The 20,289-nt window shown below is 33.9% G+C and overlaps 1 protein-coding gene across 4 annotated transcripts; it reads left to right on the top strand.

The window, feature by feature from the left end:
- Nucleotides 1-13,918: 13,918 nt before the first annotated feature.
- On the top strand, nucleotides 13,919-19,871 carry LOC122296297 (double-stranded RNA-binding protein 4-like). 4 transcript variants are annotated; one of them, XM_043105872.1, is made up of 6 exons: nucleotides 13,919-14,272; nucleotides 14,896-15,127; nucleotides 16,082-16,306; nucleotides 18,256-18,466; nucleotides 18,550-19,120; nucleotides 19,609-19,871. In XM_043105872.1, exons 2-6 carry the CDS (start codon nucleotides 14,984-14,986, stop codon nucleotides 19,664-19,666), a joined length of 1,209 nt encoding a protein of 402 aa, XP_042961806.1. In that variant the 5' UTR covers nucleotides 13,919-14,272; nucleotides 14,896-14,983; the 3' UTR covers nucleotides 19,667-19,871. The 4 variants fall into 4 exon arrangements, with proteins under 4 accessions (XP_042961806.1, XP_042961807.1, XP_042961805.1 ...); XM_043105871.1 differs by having other exon boundaries at nucleotides 13,922-14,272; nucleotides 14,896-15,101; nucleotides 16,044-16,306; XM_043105873.1 differs by lacking the exon at nucleotides 14,896-15,127 and having other exon boundaries at nucleotides 13,921-14,272; nucleotides 16,044-16,306.
- The last annotated feature ends 418 nt before the right edge of the window (nucleotides 19,872-20,289 follow it).

Here is a 20,289-nt window from a genome sequence, read left to right as displayed (position 1 = left end):
TTTAAACAAAATTTACATGAGAAATGTAACTTTTGAAAATTTTTAGAGTTAAGATGTGAAATCCTTAAGTTATGGGTAAAATAGTCATTTTCCCACATGTAGAGAGTAAAATGGTAATTTTATCCTAAGTTAGCTTGTTTTCATGTTTCTAATTATTATTAATTAAATTTCTAACTTTTAGAATACCCTCTTATAGTTTCTTGCGTTTCGCGCTTTATTCTCGTAGAACGCAACGATCGAGATAAGTTAACTTCTAACTTACTATCAGTTTATTGTGTATGTATGATGGGTAAGGGAACTATAATTTATGTATGTATGTTATCATATATGCCATGCCATGCCACATTATTACATGTTTATCTATTGTGCATGATTTATTCTGTCACGAATATTTATTTGTTACACAATCTATTCTGTCACGTATTACTATATATTATAAGTATGTCATGTTAAGCATGCCACATGTTACATGTATGTCATATCATGTAATATTCACCATTACAAGTATGTCATGTTAAGTAAAGAAGTCAGATCACGTTTATGTTAAATTATTCATGTCAATCACGACCTTAAGTACTAGGATGGGATAATATCCTAGTAGAACTCATTTGTTCAGGCTGTAGTGTCTAAATAGATGTGAAATTTCCTAAGTTGATGAAGTACAGTCAACAGGTTGCGAATGGGGCCTAATTAGCTGGTCACTGAAGCGCGGTAGACACTAACGCCGATGGTGCCATATTTTATTTTACGTATGTTCATAGCAAGTGTGGCACAAACAATTCATGGGGTCAGAACAACTGTAGAGCATGAAGTATGGGGCCACAACTATTGTAGAGCATACACTACGTGAGACACAGCAATTGTGACACGTAGAATATGCGGGGCCACATCAACTATGGATTACGTATTAACGCACTCATAGCTGGTGTAGATACCTATGTTGTGATGCAGTAATCAGCAGGGACACATGGCTCAAGGGGACCTGTGTAGCACCCATATGGTCATGTTATTAATTAAGTCTATTGAACAAGATTCCAAGTTCATGTCAAGAAGTTAAGAATAAGCAATCATGGTTAACCCCATGAGATAAGAATAAGTTTCAGATCAAGTTCATGTTATGTTATGTTATGTTCACGTACATGTTATGTTCATGTTCACATTAAGTTTCAAGTTCATGTTCATATCATGTTATGTTCACGTTTATGTTATGTTCAAGCTCACGTTCATGTTATATTATGTTCATGTCCACGTTATGTTTCAAGTTCACGTTCATGTCATATTATATTCACATACATGTTATGTTCAAGTTCACGTTCACGTTATGTTATGTTCATGTTTACATTATATCTCAATTTCACGTTTATGTCATGTTATGCTTAGGTTTATGTTAAATTCAAGTTCATGTTTATGTTATGTATGTTCACGTTCATGCTATGATTCAAGTCCATTTTATGTTTCAAGTTCACGTTCATGTTATGTTGCTAACCCATGTTATATTATAAGTTCAAGTTCATGTCATGTCAAGTCAAGTTCAGTTCATGTTTCAGTTCAGGTTATGTCAGTTATGCCATGCTATATGTCAAGTTATAATATGCTTACTTACGACTTTAATTATGTATTCTGCTTTAACTGCCATTCATGCATCATTAACCTGTGTGAGAGTTTCCTGTTAACTTATTGAGATTTGTAATCAAATCTCACCGTGATAGTCTTAACTACCATTCCCCCCGAATGGTAGTCGATGTGTCAGGATCAGAGCAGGGAGCGGATACTGGTAGACTGGAGGAGGTTGACTAGATACCGCAAATACGACGCGGAGCTTACAGCTTCCATAAGTAGTTTCTGGATAGTATTCTGGCCTCGTTAGTCGAGTTACACGAGTTACTTGACGAACTTCCTCAATAGTGTATTTTTTGTAATGTAAATATGGAGTTTGGTCTCCCATGTTTTTGAGATTACAGTCTTCTAATACTCGTACTGAAATTGTGGATGTTTATTTTGTTAAGTATGCTTGAAATACGATTTAACTATTTGGGATATTATAAGTTTGGTGCATAGTATTACTAAAAAAAAGTTATCCACTGTGAATATTGCATAATACTAGATGCATGTTAGGAATATTGCATCTTTTATGTCATGAACGTGGGCAGGTAACCTTGTGTTGCATGTCCCGACGCTTTGGATGTCCGTCCGATCCCAAACGGAATATGGGGGCGTCACATTCATTGTCTATTGTTGTGTGAATTACTCCAAAATTTTGTTTAATAGATTTAGCAAACTTGGACATTTTCTCGATATAATGAAAATAATTTTTTATAATTTCCTATTGTATTGTCATTTGATTATCTTGATTATTTTTGTCTTTGAGTATTTTTTAAAGTGTATGATGGGTTATGCAAAATAATTTAGAAGAGGTCTAGTCAATGGGACAAGGGGTGACATGAGAACATTCCACACTTGCAAGTTTGTCATCCAAAGGTGCAACCAAAGCTATACGCCAGAAGAGGTAAATGGTGCACACCCTCAGTTGAAAGATGACTCCACAGAGCCACACAAGATCCCAATAAAGTTTGGACAGGTCAATTCTCAAGTAGGAGACATATCTCTTCTACTTGGTAAGTGTTATTTGTAGGATTTGAATACTAAATAATTATATGTTGCATATAGTTATGATGGACAATATGAACGATGACAATGCCTTCTCCGATTAGTTTTTGCTTAGTATTACAAATATGAAAATAGAGTCATGGGATGTCTAATGAGAAGCTATATGATAAGTTAAGGAAAGTGTGACTAATTTCTAAGCAAGGCAAGAATGGCCATATGGCACCTTCATGTGAGAATGCAAAGGTCTATAGTCGCTAGTTGATATGGATTGTTAAACACCATGCAAAGATGATGCATAATAGTTGAAGGTTTGTCGAGGACAATGAAAGAGATGATCTATTGAATCGTGTTTGAGTGACTGATCTATTATATTTTTCTATATTTATTTTCCAACACGCTTTGTGAGGAATTTTGGATTAGAAGGCTAACATGAATATCTTTATCTTTAGGTAAGTTTTGTATTGGATTGGAATAAGTCAAATAATTTAGAGGTGTAAGGTTTAATTTGTAAAGCTCAATGAATTCACACACCAGTTTGTGTTAGAATTTCTTTAGACATGCATAAGCTCTTGCTATAGGTGCTATGATTGTAGACTAGATGGTATGGGAAAAGTTTTATGAGTGATCAACATCCACTGCATTTTACTTAATCAAAGAAAGTTTATAGCAAGATATCTACACACAATTAAAAAGAATGAATATTTCTTAATGGAGTAGTAGAAACAATTTTGGTTTCTTGGTGGTGATAAAACCTGATTATCTTTGTTTTATGCTTGATATGTGATTGTTGGGCATAAAATATCTAGCAAAAAACTAGGTTAATATGGCCAAGATAAGGATAAACCACATAGAAAGTTCAAAGTCATTTATAAGGCTTACGTTAGAGGATTTGAGGACTTATATTACACCTAAGCTAGCCATGCAATAAATGTTTCTCTTAGACATTTTGCAGCAAGTTATTAAATACAAATCAGAAATAGAAAGGTACGAAGACATATGTGCAAAGTTGACAATTGGACTGCTACTATGACAGAGAGTAAAAGACTTCATGAAAAAATAATAAATATTAGGTTTGAAGAAATTGAGTTTCGGAGAGACACTGGAAGGGATCCAATAAAATATTATCGTTGCATACTCATTTGCAATAAAAAAAAATAGCTATTTTCAATGATTTAATTTCTTTACCAATACAAGATCTGTTGGAAGTGTGTCCTAAAGAACCATGCAAAAATTTTCTCTTAACGAGGTAGTGGAATCTATTTTTTTTTTTATCTTAGTATGTTGTATCAAGAATGACCACTTGAAAGAATTTTATCTCTCACATTTTACCCATTCTTTAGGTTGAGCACTAGTGAAACAATACATATACATCTTTATAGTTTTATATGCAGCTTTTAAATGTCATGTTACTTGAAAAAGAATACGACAATAAAGCGTATACTTAGCACATAAAACTTTCTATAGGTCGTTCAACATGATACTGCTCAAATGCTTAAGTCAACGTATTTCTTCAATAATACTTTTATGATGCAATGATTTAAGCGCCAAAACTCCCAATACAAGATACTGTTTTCCCTTTTATAATATCTTTTTGGTAATATTTTCTCCTTATGTAATAAAGTATCACGTAGGCAGGATTTTGTTACTCTAAACCGTTAATCATTCCTAATGGACCTTTGCAGACTTCATGAGTAATGCCCAACACTTCTCAATCTATTTCGACCTGCTTATATGAAATCGGTCCTACTGATTTTTCTCTCTATGGCCATGTGTCCCACCACCACTGCTAGCTTCCCCCCCCCCCCCCCCCCTCCTTATATTTTTGTCTCTTAATCAACCCTACACTTTGTACCCTTGATCTTGAACTACATTTAGACCCAATTGAAATTCATACAAGCAAAGCAAACTCATATTCTTTCTCTCTTCCTCATATATGGTGCAATTCATTTTCTTTCTCTAATCTCTTTTCCTCTTTTACTCTCAAACATCACCACTTTATAACTCCTAGCTCCTCTCCCTTACTCTAGTAGCTACCTCCACCATCATACACTTCCTCACTACCACACCTAGCAACCTTTCGATAGGCCTTGTAAGAGCTAGGCTAGGTGCTCTCCTAGAGATAAAGGTAATTTCCTTTATGTTAGTTTGGATGTTCTTGAAATATTTAAAATGGAGATATTCATCATAAAGTAATGTTAGTTGAATGAGAGAGTGTCCATTTGAATTATTTTTCGTTTAGTGATAGTTTCAGTTATATGGATGATTTCATGGTGACCAATCTCTAGAGAATATCATGTTTATACTTTCATTTATACTAGATAATTGCTCAAAAAAGTTATGGTTTTGGTGTGAGATGTTTCGGTTCCTTGCATTAGTTTAGTGATTTGTGAAAATATGTTTGAAGCTTTGTGACACTTGATGTTTACTCTTTTTAGAGAGCTTAAATGGTTTTTTGGTTGAGAAAAAAATGTATGCTTTTAGAGATTGATTTATTTTATTTCTCAAATAATTATATGATAATTGTGAAACTGGTTTAAGATCTTGAAGGATGATGATTCAAGTGATGACTGACCTATGCTTGTGTGTGCCTTGGTTTGTTTGGGAGTCAAATGTTTGGTTTAATAGGTTAGTTTTGGGTTCTATCCTTGATTTTATATATCATGTGTATTTGTTAAAAAGATGTGTTGAGTAGTTATCAATAGTTTAAATGGAGGGACCATTGTATTGAATAGAAACATGATTGGGTTTATGGATATGCTGTGACCTAAGGTTTATGGATATGCTGTGACCTAAGAGAATGGAAGATTTTGCTTACCAAAGTATGGTTTTGGGTCATGATGGGTTTGGCTCCTATATGAAGTGTGTATTTTGACATGCATGGTGAAGCAAATGTATGATTTAGACATATGATAAATTCAGGTCCTTTGTATATGTATGCGTATAAGTAGAATTTGCAAGAAACTTGAGCCTCGATTAGATTTTTGTTTAAAGTCTTTTGGGGGTGGGATGCAGTGTTGGCTTAGAACGTATTAAAATATGTTTGTCATGAGAAGTTTTGATGGTTTATCAAAGGAGATGCTTGTGTCGAAAAAGATATTGTAATACCCAAGTCTTACTACGTAGGTCCTTATGTCATTTCTTTTTTTTATTAATTCTTTAAATTAATTATTTTAAGAGAAAGATTGTTTTTATTATCTAATTATTTTATTATTTATTTTAAGATGGATGTGCTTTTATTTTTATGTAGGTTATTAAAATAAATTAAGTAGATGATTTTTAAGGCCTTATTGTATTTTATCTTAAAGTCCTAAAATTTTATTATTTATGAAAGAGCCCATTTGATTCCCACCATTGGATTTGGTAGGTGAAGTAATTTTCTAGCCATCCATTTCCTTAAACTTTCAATGCAAGCTTTGACCAAGTGACTTAATACTCCAATTCCTTGTGGAATCTATAAGTTCCTTTAACTAAAAGTAGCTTGTGCCTTTAATTCATCTTAAACCGTTGGTCTACCTTCTAATCTTGTGAGATAAGTTTTGATCAAGACTAACTTTCCTTCTTAAATTTGATTGATTCTTCTTTAAGCTTATGAGATAAGCTTTGACTAGTCTAAAGAGACCTCCTTTCCGTCGGCTACTTGAAGACTTATGGGATAAGTTCAATTAAGTCACTTTTTCCCCTTCCAACCATCGGTCTTGAGTGAGGGTAGATGAGGTAATTATTTTCTTTTATCCTTATCTAATTCATCTCTTTCTTCTAACTCCAAAAGAAGTTTGACTAAGTCTTAAGTCCTTATCCCCTCTTTAGTCCGTTGGTCACTATAAGAAAGAAAACTTTCTTCTCTTTTCTTCCAAACCGATGCCTTCCCCTTGTTCTTCCTCTCCAAAGTCAACGCCACTACCCTCTTTTCTTCTCCTCTTCAAAAAATCAAATTCCTCTCATTTTCTTCAAGTTTTGGACCTTCACTTTACCTCTTGAAAGAAGCTAGGAGCTTAAGGTTAAAATCTCATTTTAACTCCTTTGGTTTTAATGTGATTTTGGAGTTAAAATGAGATTTTGGAAGCTAACTAAATTGTTAAACTTATGTTTTGATGTTGTGGTTTTGTATAAACATGTATATGCCCTGTTTTGAGTGGCCGAATATTTATGGGCTGTTTATTGTGGTGACTTTCATATATATATATATATATATATTTATATATATTTATAGACTGTTTTGAGTAACCAAAAATATAAGGAGATTGTGTTGGTGTTGTGCTTTTATGTATATTTGAAATAAAAGAGGGTTTTTAACAAATGAACTTATTTAAAGTCTTAAATGATTCTTGGAATAAATTTGATATGAGTAATTGTGTAGAGAGTTTATTTTGAAAGTGGTGTTATGTTTTCTTCCTTAGGAGGCTAGAAATGTTAGATTATTTTGCCTATATGTAATCCTATAAACTTGTTTTTAAAATGGGTGTTAAATGATTTAATTATAAACTTTGATGTTAAGGATTAAAATTACTTAATGGGCTATTCTAGTTATATTTTATGTTATGCTTAACTAGATAATATGTGTTAACTAGGTTAATTATTTTCTTATGTTATTATTATAAAGGTTAGACGAGAAATTATTTAATTAAAATAATGTTAATGGTAGAAAGGACGTTAGATTTTAATATCGTGGCTTTTTCTTTTAAAGGAAGGCTAAAGAAATATTGTATAAGTATTAACACGCTTATGTTATTTATTTGAAATAGGACTTATATTGACAATTGAAAGTATCGAGGAGTATTGAGGTAAGTAGCTATGATCATACTTCTTACACACAAAGCTCTCTTATGAAAGAATGTCTCACTCTCTTCAAATGTTCTTGTAAAGAAATTGTAAATGTATATACTATGTACAAGCCTTTCTTGGTAGCCCCTGTTAAGTACCCTATCGATTATAATTGTTTGTATGTGTATAAGGTAATGCATGCACATAGATGCTAAGTCATGAGATTTTCATACATGCTCTCTCAAAGTATTAATGTCTTATTTATACATAGCATGACATGAAATGCTTTTTTCTAAAATAAAATGCATATGCATTGGACTAAGAAAAGATAATGAAAATGTTTGACTGCAAAGAAATGAAAGAAATGAAAAGAATGTCAAGGTATGAAAATACATAACTGCATGAAAAATGGTGTTCAAGCTCATTCTTTTAAATGACATTTTTCCATGAATGAACTGTTAAATGAAAATGACTGAAAAGTAAAAGACTAAATGAAAGAAAGAAAGAAAGAACTGAAAGGAAATGAATATTTTAATGTATGAAACTACGTAATGGCCATGACTGATGAATGAATGATTTTACCAAAGGATTGGACAGATTGCAATGCCGGGTAAGTAGTACTGGCGGTGCGTCTAGTGCTGAACCTTAACGAAAAGGGATTCCTAACCCACGGCCACGGGCTGACTCAGGTCCAAAAGACTGCTAACCCTAACACACGGGGCATAATAGTGTGTATCGGCCAAATGAAAGTAAAAGATGAAAGTAAAGGTATGCATAAAAGTATGATGTAAATGTATGTATGAAAGTATGATTTAAACGTGTGCATGAAAGTATGATTTAAACGTATGCATGAAAGTATATGTATGCATGAAAGTATGATTTAAACGTACGAATGAAAGTATGAAGTAAGTATGTGCATGAAAGCATGACTAAACTTTTAACTGTTATGCATGAAAGTATTCTTTAAATGTTTACGCATGAAAGTACTATTTAAATGTTTACGCATGAAAGTACTATTTAAATGTTTACGCATGAAAGTATTGCTTATATGTTCACGCATGAAAGTATTGTTTAAATGTTATGCATTAAAATACCGTTTAAATGTTTATGTATGCATATTTTCAAAAGAAAAAGAATAGATGTTAGTATGTTAACGGTATGGCTGGGGAGCAGGGCATTACTGCTGAGGGAGAGACAGACGTTTAGTGTCTACCATGTTGGTTCAACCTTACATGAATGATAGGTTATGTTTATAGATGTTATGTTTTTATGTTGGGATGGATTCCTTGTCGGGACGTTTTGTCAGGTTTGACTTTAAACCATGTATCTTTTGGCATGGTTTAACCGTTATGGTGGGGTGATGATAAACCTTTATACATTGACTTAGTGCCTTTTTGTATGTAAGGTAGAGATGGAGTCCCTTCCTAACTAGAACAACATGTTTTTATGAACGTATGATAAACTCTATGAGTCTGTTTATGGAGGATTGTTAAATAGAATATCTATTAGGTGTTCCCTTTATTAAATTAGAAAATTAGAGTACACGAGTGTCATGCTCATACCGATCGCATATTACTAGAAAAAAAAATAAGAAGAGAGAGAAAGAAAAGAAAGAAAGAGGAACAGGTATGTACGTAGCAATTTCACCCTTTCCAGGACGGGGTTGTTACAGATATGGTTGGACCTTTGTACAATTTCAGTTTTAACTCCATAAATTGTGAATAGTATTTTTCATGACTTAGAAATGGGTTAAGTATAGGCCTCAACATGGGTAGATTTATGTCTTTAGTGTCAATTAAGGAGGATATTTTTCAAGCAATGCTTCTCAATGAGAAGCGAACAAAGTCGGGAAGAAAATGACCTAAAAGCAATGAAATGGTAGGTTCGGTTTGGGGGTGAGGGGGGCGGGGTTTCAAGGGTTAGTTGGAAATATGTCAAAAAATAAGCCCATCTTGAAGTTCTAGGGCATTGTAAAATATAGAATAGTTAAGGGTTGAATCTACAAATTATTGAAAATTGAGGGCCTCAGTGCAAATTTAAACTTTCTCAAGGGCATGTTTACAAAGTCAACAAGTCTCGATCAAATTTTTAAATTTTTTTTACACTCTTTTGAAATTCATCATCCTATACATTAGCCTAACTATACCATGTTTTCTCTTAAACTACGAACAAATCAACGACCCGATCAATTTAGCTACTTCGAGTAAGTTACTCTACAACCACTCTCAACAATTATATACTATATGACTGCATATTATACATGATATTGAAAAGCTCCATTTTTATTATCATTCAAGAAATAGTCGTATGATTTTACCTACACACTTGTCATTATGAGCATGTACATGAAAATTGCATCTTTTTATATAAAAATGTCATGAGTGTTGGATCATGATCGTAAGCTGAGATGGGGAATTATCCTAGTTGAACTCTTCTAGCTACTTTGGAATGCTGTAGAATGGAGTGGTATCCCTTGGGTTGACACTAGACTATCAACAACCTCAAATGAGAATGTAAAGGTGTTAAGCCGTAAGACTTGTCTCTTTATTGGAGGAAACTAGAAAAGTTTAAGGTGAAAGATGGTTAAGTGAATCCTTAAGTGTTCCTAAAACAAAGTCTCACTAACGGACATTACTCGTAATTGTGACCAAGGGAACAAAAACGTGCACACTATCATATGATATAGTATAAATGAAGGTCATCTTTCCTAATTTGAAGATGTTAATTACTTGGCCATTTATGTCGCATCATCTTCCTTGAGGAGGCCATCAAATAATAGCCTTACTGCAAGACTTAGAAGGCAATTAAATCATACATATTATGGTCCACTAGTTTCTGGAAGGCTGGGAGTGTGTAACTGGAGCAATGAATATTATAGCACCAACTATATCAATTACTAAGTTGGGGACATTTCCACCACTATTTTATCCTGGGAGGGGGTTGTGAGTGTGAAGGCCCTTCTCTTGCTGCAGCTCGTCACCCCTCAACATCGATCTTTTCAAAGAATGCATCAAAAGTGTAGAGAAGGTGGCTAGAATGTGCACCCCCACCATGCCATGCACAACGGGGGGTGCACTGTTCATACCGCACGGTACATGCATCCCATGCATTGTGCACTTGTGTGTAACGTGCACTTTAGACAACCTGTGCGTGCATGACACTGTGTGTAAGTGCATTGTGCTTTGCAAGTGCTGTAGTCACAGCTCAAGTGGCTGAGGGGCTTAGGCTCCTAACTTTACACTGGGTGTATAAAAAGTATTTTAAGTGTAGTGCAGTTAATCGCCTAGGAGAGGAAAAGCTCACTTGCCTATTCGCTGCAACAAAATTTTTCATAAAAATAAAAGTGGAAAGGCCAAAGATACTTATTTGGGTGAGTCTCATTTGCTCATTCAGATATTATTGAGCACGCAAGGAAATCATCATTCTTCTACTTTCGATGTAAAAAGTAACTCGATCCCACAGACGGTGCCAATGTTAATGCCTAAAAAGGGGAGAAGGATCCATTTTAAGACCTACTGAGGTTATATTGGGCATAGATCGGTGTTGTGGGCCCCTGACAGTGGTCCGGTGTTGCTATACGGTGTCTGCGCATACATCCATAGCGGTAAATAATACATAAATGCAAATAAATAGATAGAGAGACTCACAGAATTACGTAGTTTGGGACTAGGCCTACGTTTACTGAATTTTGGAGAGAATCCACTATAATAAGCTTGTTTTACAGTCTCTCCTGGTTTCTCATCCTCTCTATACAATCGATCTAGAAGGTCCGTCTTTTGGTGGAGAACCCATCGTTGGAGGCCCTGTCGTAAGGTAGAAGAAGCATTCTTGGAGAAGTTTGGCCAAAAGTCCTTGAAGTCATATGTGTCCGTGCCTCTTATCTCTTGCCTTCCTTTTGCTTTATGTCATCGTCTCATCCCTCATTTATATCCCCTCCCCTCTTTTCCTCCTAACACCCTAAAACCTTGACACATTCCCTTCCTACTTTGTCTAATTTCCCTCTCTCTTCCTTTACCCTCTAGCGATGCCTTTTGATGAGCTAGGTATTAAGAACCATTTTAGATATGGTGTATTTTACCCTCTTATAGTTAATTTTAATAGTTATAGTTGAAGACGTATGCTATTTGTTATTTCTAGAATAAATATATAATGTGTTAATTTTAAAATTAAAAATTACAGTAGTAAGTGTTAAATAATTTAATCATTTAATTATAATATAAACTTTCATCATTTACAATTAAAAAAAGATTTTCAAAAAACTATTGTACATTAGAAATTGGAAATCTACCTCCAAAAGCTTAAGGAAATAAAATGCTGCACTATATTAAAATATAATTTTTCAAGATTTTGTTTTTTATTAGAATTTTATGACCAGTTGGTATCAATTTGGAAGGAAAAAAATATAAAAGACTATTAGTCAATTGTTAAGTCCAAACTGATTTATATAGCATTATCTATTTCTCACATCTAATGTTAAAAAAATAAAAAATGAAGCCGAACCCTCCCTCCCTAATTTGACACCAGAAGCCCAGCCCATCTCCCATCCCCACCCAATTTCCACATGACACCGTTTGAGCTCCACTAAACCCAAAAGTCTCTCTCTCTCTCTCTCTCTCCCCTTCACTTTGCGTGCCGACAACCTCACCATCTTCTCAAGAATCTCCCTCTCTTAACGCTCCCTCTTGTCCACATTTCTCTCTCTTTGCTGGCCCAAAGAAAAATAGCTATTGATGCGAGATTGGTTGAATAATGGTTGATAAGTGTGATAACTTTATAATTAGATATAAAGGAAATATTATCATAAATTTCATAGATAGAAAATTGGGATTGCTCAAAGCAATTCTCCACGAGAGACCTCAAAAATTACAGATTCCAAAGATACCTTATGTTCTCTTTCACTACGTTTTTATTTTTCTGACATTCTATAACAAACATGTTAGGGACATCCCAATGGAACACTTCAAGTCAGAAACCATGTAATCATCACTGTAATTCGAAATGACTTTACTAAATAAGTAACTTCTCTCATCATCACTATAACTCCAAATGATATTACTGGGAATAAAATATTTATTATAGTATGGAAATTTTTAATTAATAAAGTTTTGGAATGAAAAAAAAGTGAAATAACTCACCTGCGGGTTGTGGTCATAATACGTAGCTAAAGTTTGGAACAAAATAGGGGTATGAGAATATTGTAGAAATAATTGCTATATATTATATATTTTTATCAATTTTGATTTAAATAAATTTCTCTAAAAAAAACTTCTACAAAATTCATTTTTAAAGGTATTGAGAATCATTTATCATAATAATTATGTTTATAATTACAGCATATAAATAAAATCATTATTTCACCATTATTATTAATAAAATTAATCATTGATGGGACTCATACATTTTTTAACTTTTTACTCAAAAGTCAACAACTCAACATATTTCATATCCAAACATATTAAACTCATCACAATAGGACCCACAAGTCCCCACAATCTCTACTCACAACTTTTTTTCAATTATCCTCACTACCCTAAGAGCATCCTTATTAGATTATTCAAATGCAAATATAAAATTTGCATAATATGACATGCTTTTACATTTGGCTATTCCACTCAAAATTTATTCACACATTAGATTATCCATCTATTAGTCAAAATAATAATAAAATGTTAAAAATTGAATAATATTTTTTTAAATCTTTTCTAAATTAAGAGCTTATATGAAAATACATTATTATTTTTTATTAAATAACATGGAGAAATAATGCAGGAGGAAGAATGAGAATTGGGAGGGAGAATAAAGGGGGATAGAGTGTACAAAAATATTATTTTTTATTCATTTGGTTGTGATACAGTAACAACCAAATTTGACTGCCAACCTTAATTTTACTGTAGCTAAAAGCTAAAAGCTTTGAAGTTGGATAATTTAATATGAATCATTTTTAAGTTCTATTAGCTAAATTTTTTTATTAAATTTACATTTATATAATCCAATGAAAATGCTTTAACGCAACCTAAATCAAATATAGGGCAAGTTTGGGGATAGAGAATTCTCATCTCAAACTCAAAATTTTCATCCAATCATTACAACTTTCTCAAATTCCTACACAAAATATAATAAATAATATAAATAATCATTTATCAAAAATATAATAAATAATATAATTTTTTCAAATCCTAATTTAACTTTTTCAAATCTCAAAATAATTATAATATTAAAAAATAATATTTTAAACTTTTATATTAAATTTAAAACTCTCATCTCTGTTCCGAAATCTTCTTTAAACTGACAACAAGAACAACATCCCCCGTCACAGGATTGAACGCTGCTTACATAAAACGCAGTGTTTTGACATGTGCAACACACGAATAAAAGACACGAGACTCAAAGTAATTAAAACGCCCCGTATTGAACCTTCAGCAGCTTGCACCAAGTCCAGCTCCACGCACCGTTTCACCATACTTCCATACGCACCGTTTCGAGTTACTCCACAAAGACAAATCCCTTCAGTACAGTTCAGTTCAGTTCAAAAATTCATCTATTCTCCCGAGTCACAGCTTGGGAGACAAGCTTCATCATCTTCTCTCTAGGGTTTCTTCCAATTGTTTCTACCTTGCGTCGGAACCCTAACACTCTCTCACACACTCTCTCTCTCTCTCTCTCTGTGTTAGTAACAACGCTGCCTCTTTTCTCCTGGCTTCGCCGTCTCGCCGAGGTTCCACCAAGAACAACGCTGCCTTGCCTCCCTCCCGTTCTTTCTCTCTCCGTCACTCAGTCCCAGTCTCTCCTCCCTTCTCTCTGTTCCATCAACTTTCCACCAAGAGCAACCGCAACCCTTCAGAAAATACACAACAGCGTGTGGTTTAAACAGAGACGACGAAAATGGCAGCCGTTGGATTTGGGTGTAAGGATCTCTGAGATATCCCGAGTCTCTGTTTCTGTAATCATCAGAGGAATTTTTTATTTTCTTGTTTAGATCTACACGTATTACAGATTTTTATTTTTTAATTTTATTTTTAAATTTGGTTTCGTTTCGTGTCTATGGGTATGATTTTCATACTCAACTTGTAAAAATGTCAACATCTTACAGATTGTGTTTGGCTTTGATTTTGTCTCATGCATATGCATATAATCTATTTCATCATCCTGTAGAAATTGACACTTCTTCGACTGAGAGAACAAAGAAGAAAAAGCATGCCCACCTCTGTTACTGGAATTATCGGAAGATTTATTTGTTTACAACTACAAATGTATTACAGATTGTGTTTGAATTTGGTTTGGTTTCATGTATATGGGTATGATTTTTTTACTAAATCTGTACAAATTCGAACAGATTGTGTTTTGGTTTGAGTTTGGTATCATGCATATGCTTATCATCTATTTAATCATTTATGTAAAAATTCATGCTTCTTCGTTCGCTCAAGAGCGTGGTTCACATCTTGTTGTTTTTCATTTTGTGATCCTCTGATTCGGTCTGCGTTTTTCGGATAGCTGGGATCCAACCTTGATTTCCTATTGAAATGTCAGCTCCAGGTTTTGGGTGATTACATACGCATCATTAAACACTTTGCAAAGCACGTGTACGAAAGAAAATAATAAAATCTAAATAGTGCAAATGGGTGAACCGAGTTTGAGTCCTTTTCCTCAGCATCAGGTTTCAGTTTCGGATACGACTTCTGTTTCTTTTCCAGTTCAGCCTTTGCTTCCATTTGCAGCGCCATCTATTTCTTTTGGTGAGTCAGAGATGATGATACTTCCGGTAAATATTTTGGATTTTATATTTCTCTTAGGCGGTCCAAAGCAATGAAAGATGTGAACTTTGATTAAAGATTTTTGCTTCTTTTCTATTCTAAATATTCGTAAATATGTTATTTTTTTGTTTGCCTTTTGATGTCCTACATATTTCTCAACTACCAAATTGTATGATTTCTCTATCTTTTTATGGACATTAGGAAAACTTTATTGTCTAAAAGATTAATGCACATATTTTTTTTTTTAATTCTTCTGATCCCCCCTCCCCCCCGGTCAATAATATGAGAGGGGTAATCTAAATTTGTTTCCTTATTTTAATTTTATTTTTTAAAATTTCATTCATTTTCAATGTGCTTAACTTTCATATTGTTGATGTAATTGCTTCTTTTAAAAAAAATTGTTAGATAAAAATATGCATGTTTATTAAGCCATTTTCCATCTGGTAGACTCTGGGTTAAGAAAGAATTAATCTTTTGAATTTGTAATATGATTTTTAATTGGGATGGACCGTGTAGAGTAATGTTGTTGCATTTGTCCTAACACTTTACGATTGATATATATATATATTGATGTATATATTGACGTACACTCAATGAGATGAGCAAGATTATTTAGTTTGTTGATGGTACATTTGTTTTTCTTGTACAAGATGGTGCTTAAATAGTATGCCAATTTACCTCTTTTTTCTATATATTAAGCAATTTATGTGGCTTTAGAAATGCCCTTATTATCATATGATTCTTGAAAATATCACAATGGTTTGTGTTAATTATTGTTTAATACATTTTTGTTATTGCTGCATTTATATGAGTTTTTATTTTAGATTATTTGAATATATGATTTGCCATATATTGTTGAATTTGTGACACCAACAGAGGTAAAGAAGTAATCTTTAAAAGCTATGTGGGTCATGTTTTGTTTAGGTGTTCCAGAACAGTTGATGCATAAGAACCGTTTGCAGGAATATGCTCAAAGGTCTGCAATTTCTCTACCATTGTATTGCACTGTTAATGAGGGGTCTCAACATGCACCGCAATTTAGGTCGACTGTGACTGTGGACGGGGAAACTTATACTTCTCCCAACACGTTTTCACATCGAAAAGCAGCTGAGCAAGATGTAGCCAAACTTGCACTCGAGAACATATTACAAAAGATAAAAGATGAGGGTTGCCCTCTCATTAATCAGGTTTGTTGCTTCAAGATTGTATCTTTTAGTTTTGGGCATATGCAACTCTTTTTTTCTATTTATCCCAAGGGTTCATATGACTTTTTAGTATTTTATAATTGTTATCTTTTATTTTTTAGTTGAACTTGGGATTCGAAAGAGTTGTCAAGGTTTGTTTTTCCCGTCAATTTTAGTTGATAAATCCCACATGCATTATTGGAAAATTGCTTGAGGTTGCAATAACTTTAGACAATTTATTGGTAGACCTGATTTATATCTTCATGATAATTTGCATCTTTTTTTAAAAAAAATTTTATACATGATTTAGGTTTTCCCTTTTTATTTGTTTTGTTTTATTGTAAAATGTTGACCTACTTGAAAAAAAAAATTGTATAGAACATGGACCCCTTTTGACGGACCATTGGTCTTAGCTCATATATTCAAACTTGATTCATAAAAAAATGCTAGGAGGTAGCTATCTTAATTTGTTTTTGAGAATTCGTTTAATTTGGACCTATTTTAAGGCTGGTTTGGATATCCAAATTCAAACTTATCTCATCTCATTAAATCATTACAATTTTCACAAATTTTAATATAAAATATAATAAACAATTAAACTTTTTCAAATCCCAAAACAAAACTAATATTAAAAAATTATATTATAACAATATTTTATTCAACTTTTAATAAAATATCTCATTTCATCTCATCTGAATTGTGTAACCAAACGAGATCTTAGTTGTTGTTTGGTATGCTCCATTCAGGTGTAAGGTTTGAATTTGGGTGTAAATAATTTTTAGGGACCATTGGACTGATAGACCTTCCCCTTGAATTACTTGATGTGCACTTGTGGGATACTCATTGCCGAAGGCTTGTGCAGTCCTAGAATTAGTCGGGATTTTGTTCTCGGACACTCACTGCCAATAAGAGAATTTGCTTTGTAATATCATATGGGCAATCTAATTCTCAAGAGAATTTTCTTACAACATAGTTTTGATAGAGATTTAGAACATTAATACAAAAGTTGCATTTTTTCTAGGGCCCATCAGATTGGGGGATTTTTCCCTTGAATTACTTGATGTGCACTTATGGGAAAATCCTTGCTGAGGGCTTGTGCACTTCCGGGATTAGTCAGGACGTTATTCTTGGACACCCGGTGCCAATAAAAGAAAAAGGTTGTATCTTTTCTAAGTGAAGTACTTCAATATTAGTAAACAATAATATCCATTCCCAATTAAAAGTGTTTGGGGCTTGGGATCTGCATAATTCTAAAACTACGGAACCAACTAGTTTCAAACTGAGGGAACAACATCTAGAGCAATGACCCCAACAATTTGGAAGATATCTTGAGAAAAGCCTTTAGCACTTGTGTATCCTATATGTACCCTAGTTTATTCGAAATATCTCAATGGTGTAACACTGTTTACTTATTGGGAAAAAGGAGGAAAATCACTCTGATCTATTGTTTCGAAGAATTAAGTGGCTTATGAGGAATGAAAAGAAACATATTCTCACAATTCCCAAAGTTTCTCACTTCATTCCCAAACACCATTCAAACACAATACTCTATTTTAGATTTTAAACTTTTCATGTAATCATTACTCAAATACAAAAATTAATACAACTTTTACAAACTTCAAAATAAAAATAATATTACAAAATTATATTCAAACAATTTTTTAACTTTATGTATTCATTTTTACAAACTTCGATACAATATTTATCTTAAAAAAAACTATTCAACTCTCTCTCTTATTTTCCAAAATTCAATAAAACATCTTTACTCAAATCATTTCCTTATAGTTCAGAATTTTTTTTGATATTTCAAGCATCCAAGCATGCCCTTGGTCTCATTTGTTTATCTATGTTTGCAATATTTTACACTAGGTTTTTTGTTTTAGTTTCCAATATTGTCCGCCTTCTTAGTTTTAACTTTGCGTTCAATTAACATTTTGAGGGTTACTTTGTAGGATACGGTATTTTGCAAGTCTATCCTTCATGAATTTGCTGTCAAGATGAATCTGGAAATGCCTACTTATAACACTATTCAACCACAAGGGCTGATTCCAGTTTTCACATCTTCTTTGGTTTTCAATGGTGTAATGTACACCGGTGAAGCTGGAAGAAACAAGAAAGAAGCTGAACAATTGGCCGCGCGTGCTGTTATTTTATCAATATTGGGTATATTATATGAATTTTTATTTTTTTGTGCTTATTCCAAGCATTTTTTATGGTATGGCTAAGGAGTGGAAGATGCAATGCAGGTAATTCTGGGTCAAGAACCATTCTTTCGGAGATAATTAAGTCTAAAGGCAAACTCTATGCTGCACTGCATAGGGTGAAGAGCCCAAGCTCTGGCCATATTAACGTTCTACCCCAAGGGATAAGCATAGGACAAATTAACTCTGTATCCCAAGGAATAAGCATAGATAAAGTTTCTGGGGCAATCAGTGAGGATAGAAATGTTGAAGTGGCTCTTGCTGCCAATAGCGCATCAGAAGGTGTAAATTCAGGGTATTCCTTAGGAATGCCTATGGTGCACCAGGAACTCAACATTGATCAAGATGTTGAAGTGACTGTTGACAACAGTGCAAGAAGAGGTGCAAATCCAGGGTCTTCCTCAGGAATGCCTCCATTTCACCATGAATTCAAATTACCAAAACCAGAACCATCATCTCAACCAATCAATATAGATCTGTCATCTGAGGCTGTCAATCTTCCAATTGCATTTGTACCTCCTATGTTGCAACAGCCTCTGGGTGTAGGTCCAAGTTCTGGAAGAAAGCGTAGGAAGAACAAGAAAAAAGCTAACAAGAAACTGCGTCTTGACACTCAGTAAGTTTTTGTTTCTCTTTTCTCATATTTGGCATTATTCTTTGGTCTTGTGTGGGGTGTATTTCATTCTCTTGACGGTAATACTTGCTTACTTTGTAATTGCTTGTGCATGAGTGTTTGCATTGCATTCTGGTACTGGTATTCAGTTTTCAGCCCAATTTAAATGGCTTTCGGAGCATGTAGTAATCCAACCTGTGTTTTATAATTTTTCTTTACTCCTAGTGAAGATGCTTATTTGTAATCATTCTACACATCATGGGGATGTTCGTATCGTGCCATATCTAATTGCCTAGTTTATTTATTTCAATGTCAATACGGCTAGTGAAGATGCTTTTATTGCTTATTTCTGTTGAATTACCTCTCTCATTAGCCATTGAATACCCTGAATATCTTCCTTGCCATTCTTATTTTGTGCAAAAAGTAATGTAGTTCTTGTATACCTTTTCGGGTTGCTGAATTGTAAGTTAACTTCTTGTGAGATATTGCAGGACGCCGATTGCTACCTTGCCTGTGAATCAAGCCCCATCGTGTTCAGTCGCCCAGTAAACAAAATAACTTGTCCTACTGTGTATGTATTTAGTTCGAGGCCACAAAAAACCTTCATATTGGATTTTGTTAGACATTGTAAAACCTCCTTATTTTGCACTCCGTAGTTAGATCTTTTATTTGGATTTGTGTGACATCCTTGCTACCTTGTCAGTGTTGTTGCATCAAGTGGTGCTTATAAGTCCTCAACAGAACTTGCACTTGAGTTTACAGTCTTCCAGTGTTCTGAGTGTAACACACGGCAGCACCTTTTTGAAGAAGTGAAGAACGGCGTAAGACCAGAAGGAAGGAGTGGTCGAAACCCTAGCACATGTGAAGATGTCCCTGCTCTGACTCAAGTGTAGAAGTCGAGCTAATCTGAAGTGATTTCTGATGAAGTACAAGGGTTGCGTCGTGGGCTGGGTTCGGTTTGCAGTGTAGGTCTTTAGCTTTTTGAGTAAATCTTTTAGCCGGTCGGTCTATTGTTGTTCGATTAACAGCCCTCCAATGAATGAGTGCCAAGTAAGCTATCCATTTTAATTTCCATGTGACCACACATAGAAGATCTGAAAACTTATCCGCACCCCACTCTCGCATGGAAACAAGAAAACTCATCCCCTCCAATGGGTTGCTCCCTTAGCAAT

Source organism: Carya illinoinensis, chromosome 15 (genome assembly GCF_018687715.1).
Source record: "Carya illinoinensis cultivar Pawnee chromosome 15, C.illinoinensisPawnee_v1, whole genome shotgun sequence".
Taxonomy (NCBI): domain Eukaryota; kingdom Viridiplantae; phylum Streptophyta; class Magnoliopsida; order Fagales; family Juglandaceae; genus Carya; species Carya illinoinensis.
Note: the sequence above shows the minus strand (reverse complement) of the source record. Positions and strands in the feature narration are given on the sequence as shown.

Bases quoted from the DNA above. Each gene is read 5' to 3' on its own strand.
- LOC122296297 (XM_043105871.1), top strand. From the start codon at position 14,984: ATGGGTGAACCGAGTTTGAGTCCTTTTCCTCAGCATCAGGTTTCAGTT. The intron at 16,307-18,255 runs GTTTGTTGCTTC...GTTACTTTGTAG, and splicing joins GTTGCCCTCTCATTAATCAG to GATACGGTATTTTGCAAGTC. The intron at 18,467-18,549 runs GTATATTATATG...GATGCAATGCAG, and splicing joins TGTTATTTTATCAATATTGG to GTAATTCTGGGTCAAGAACC.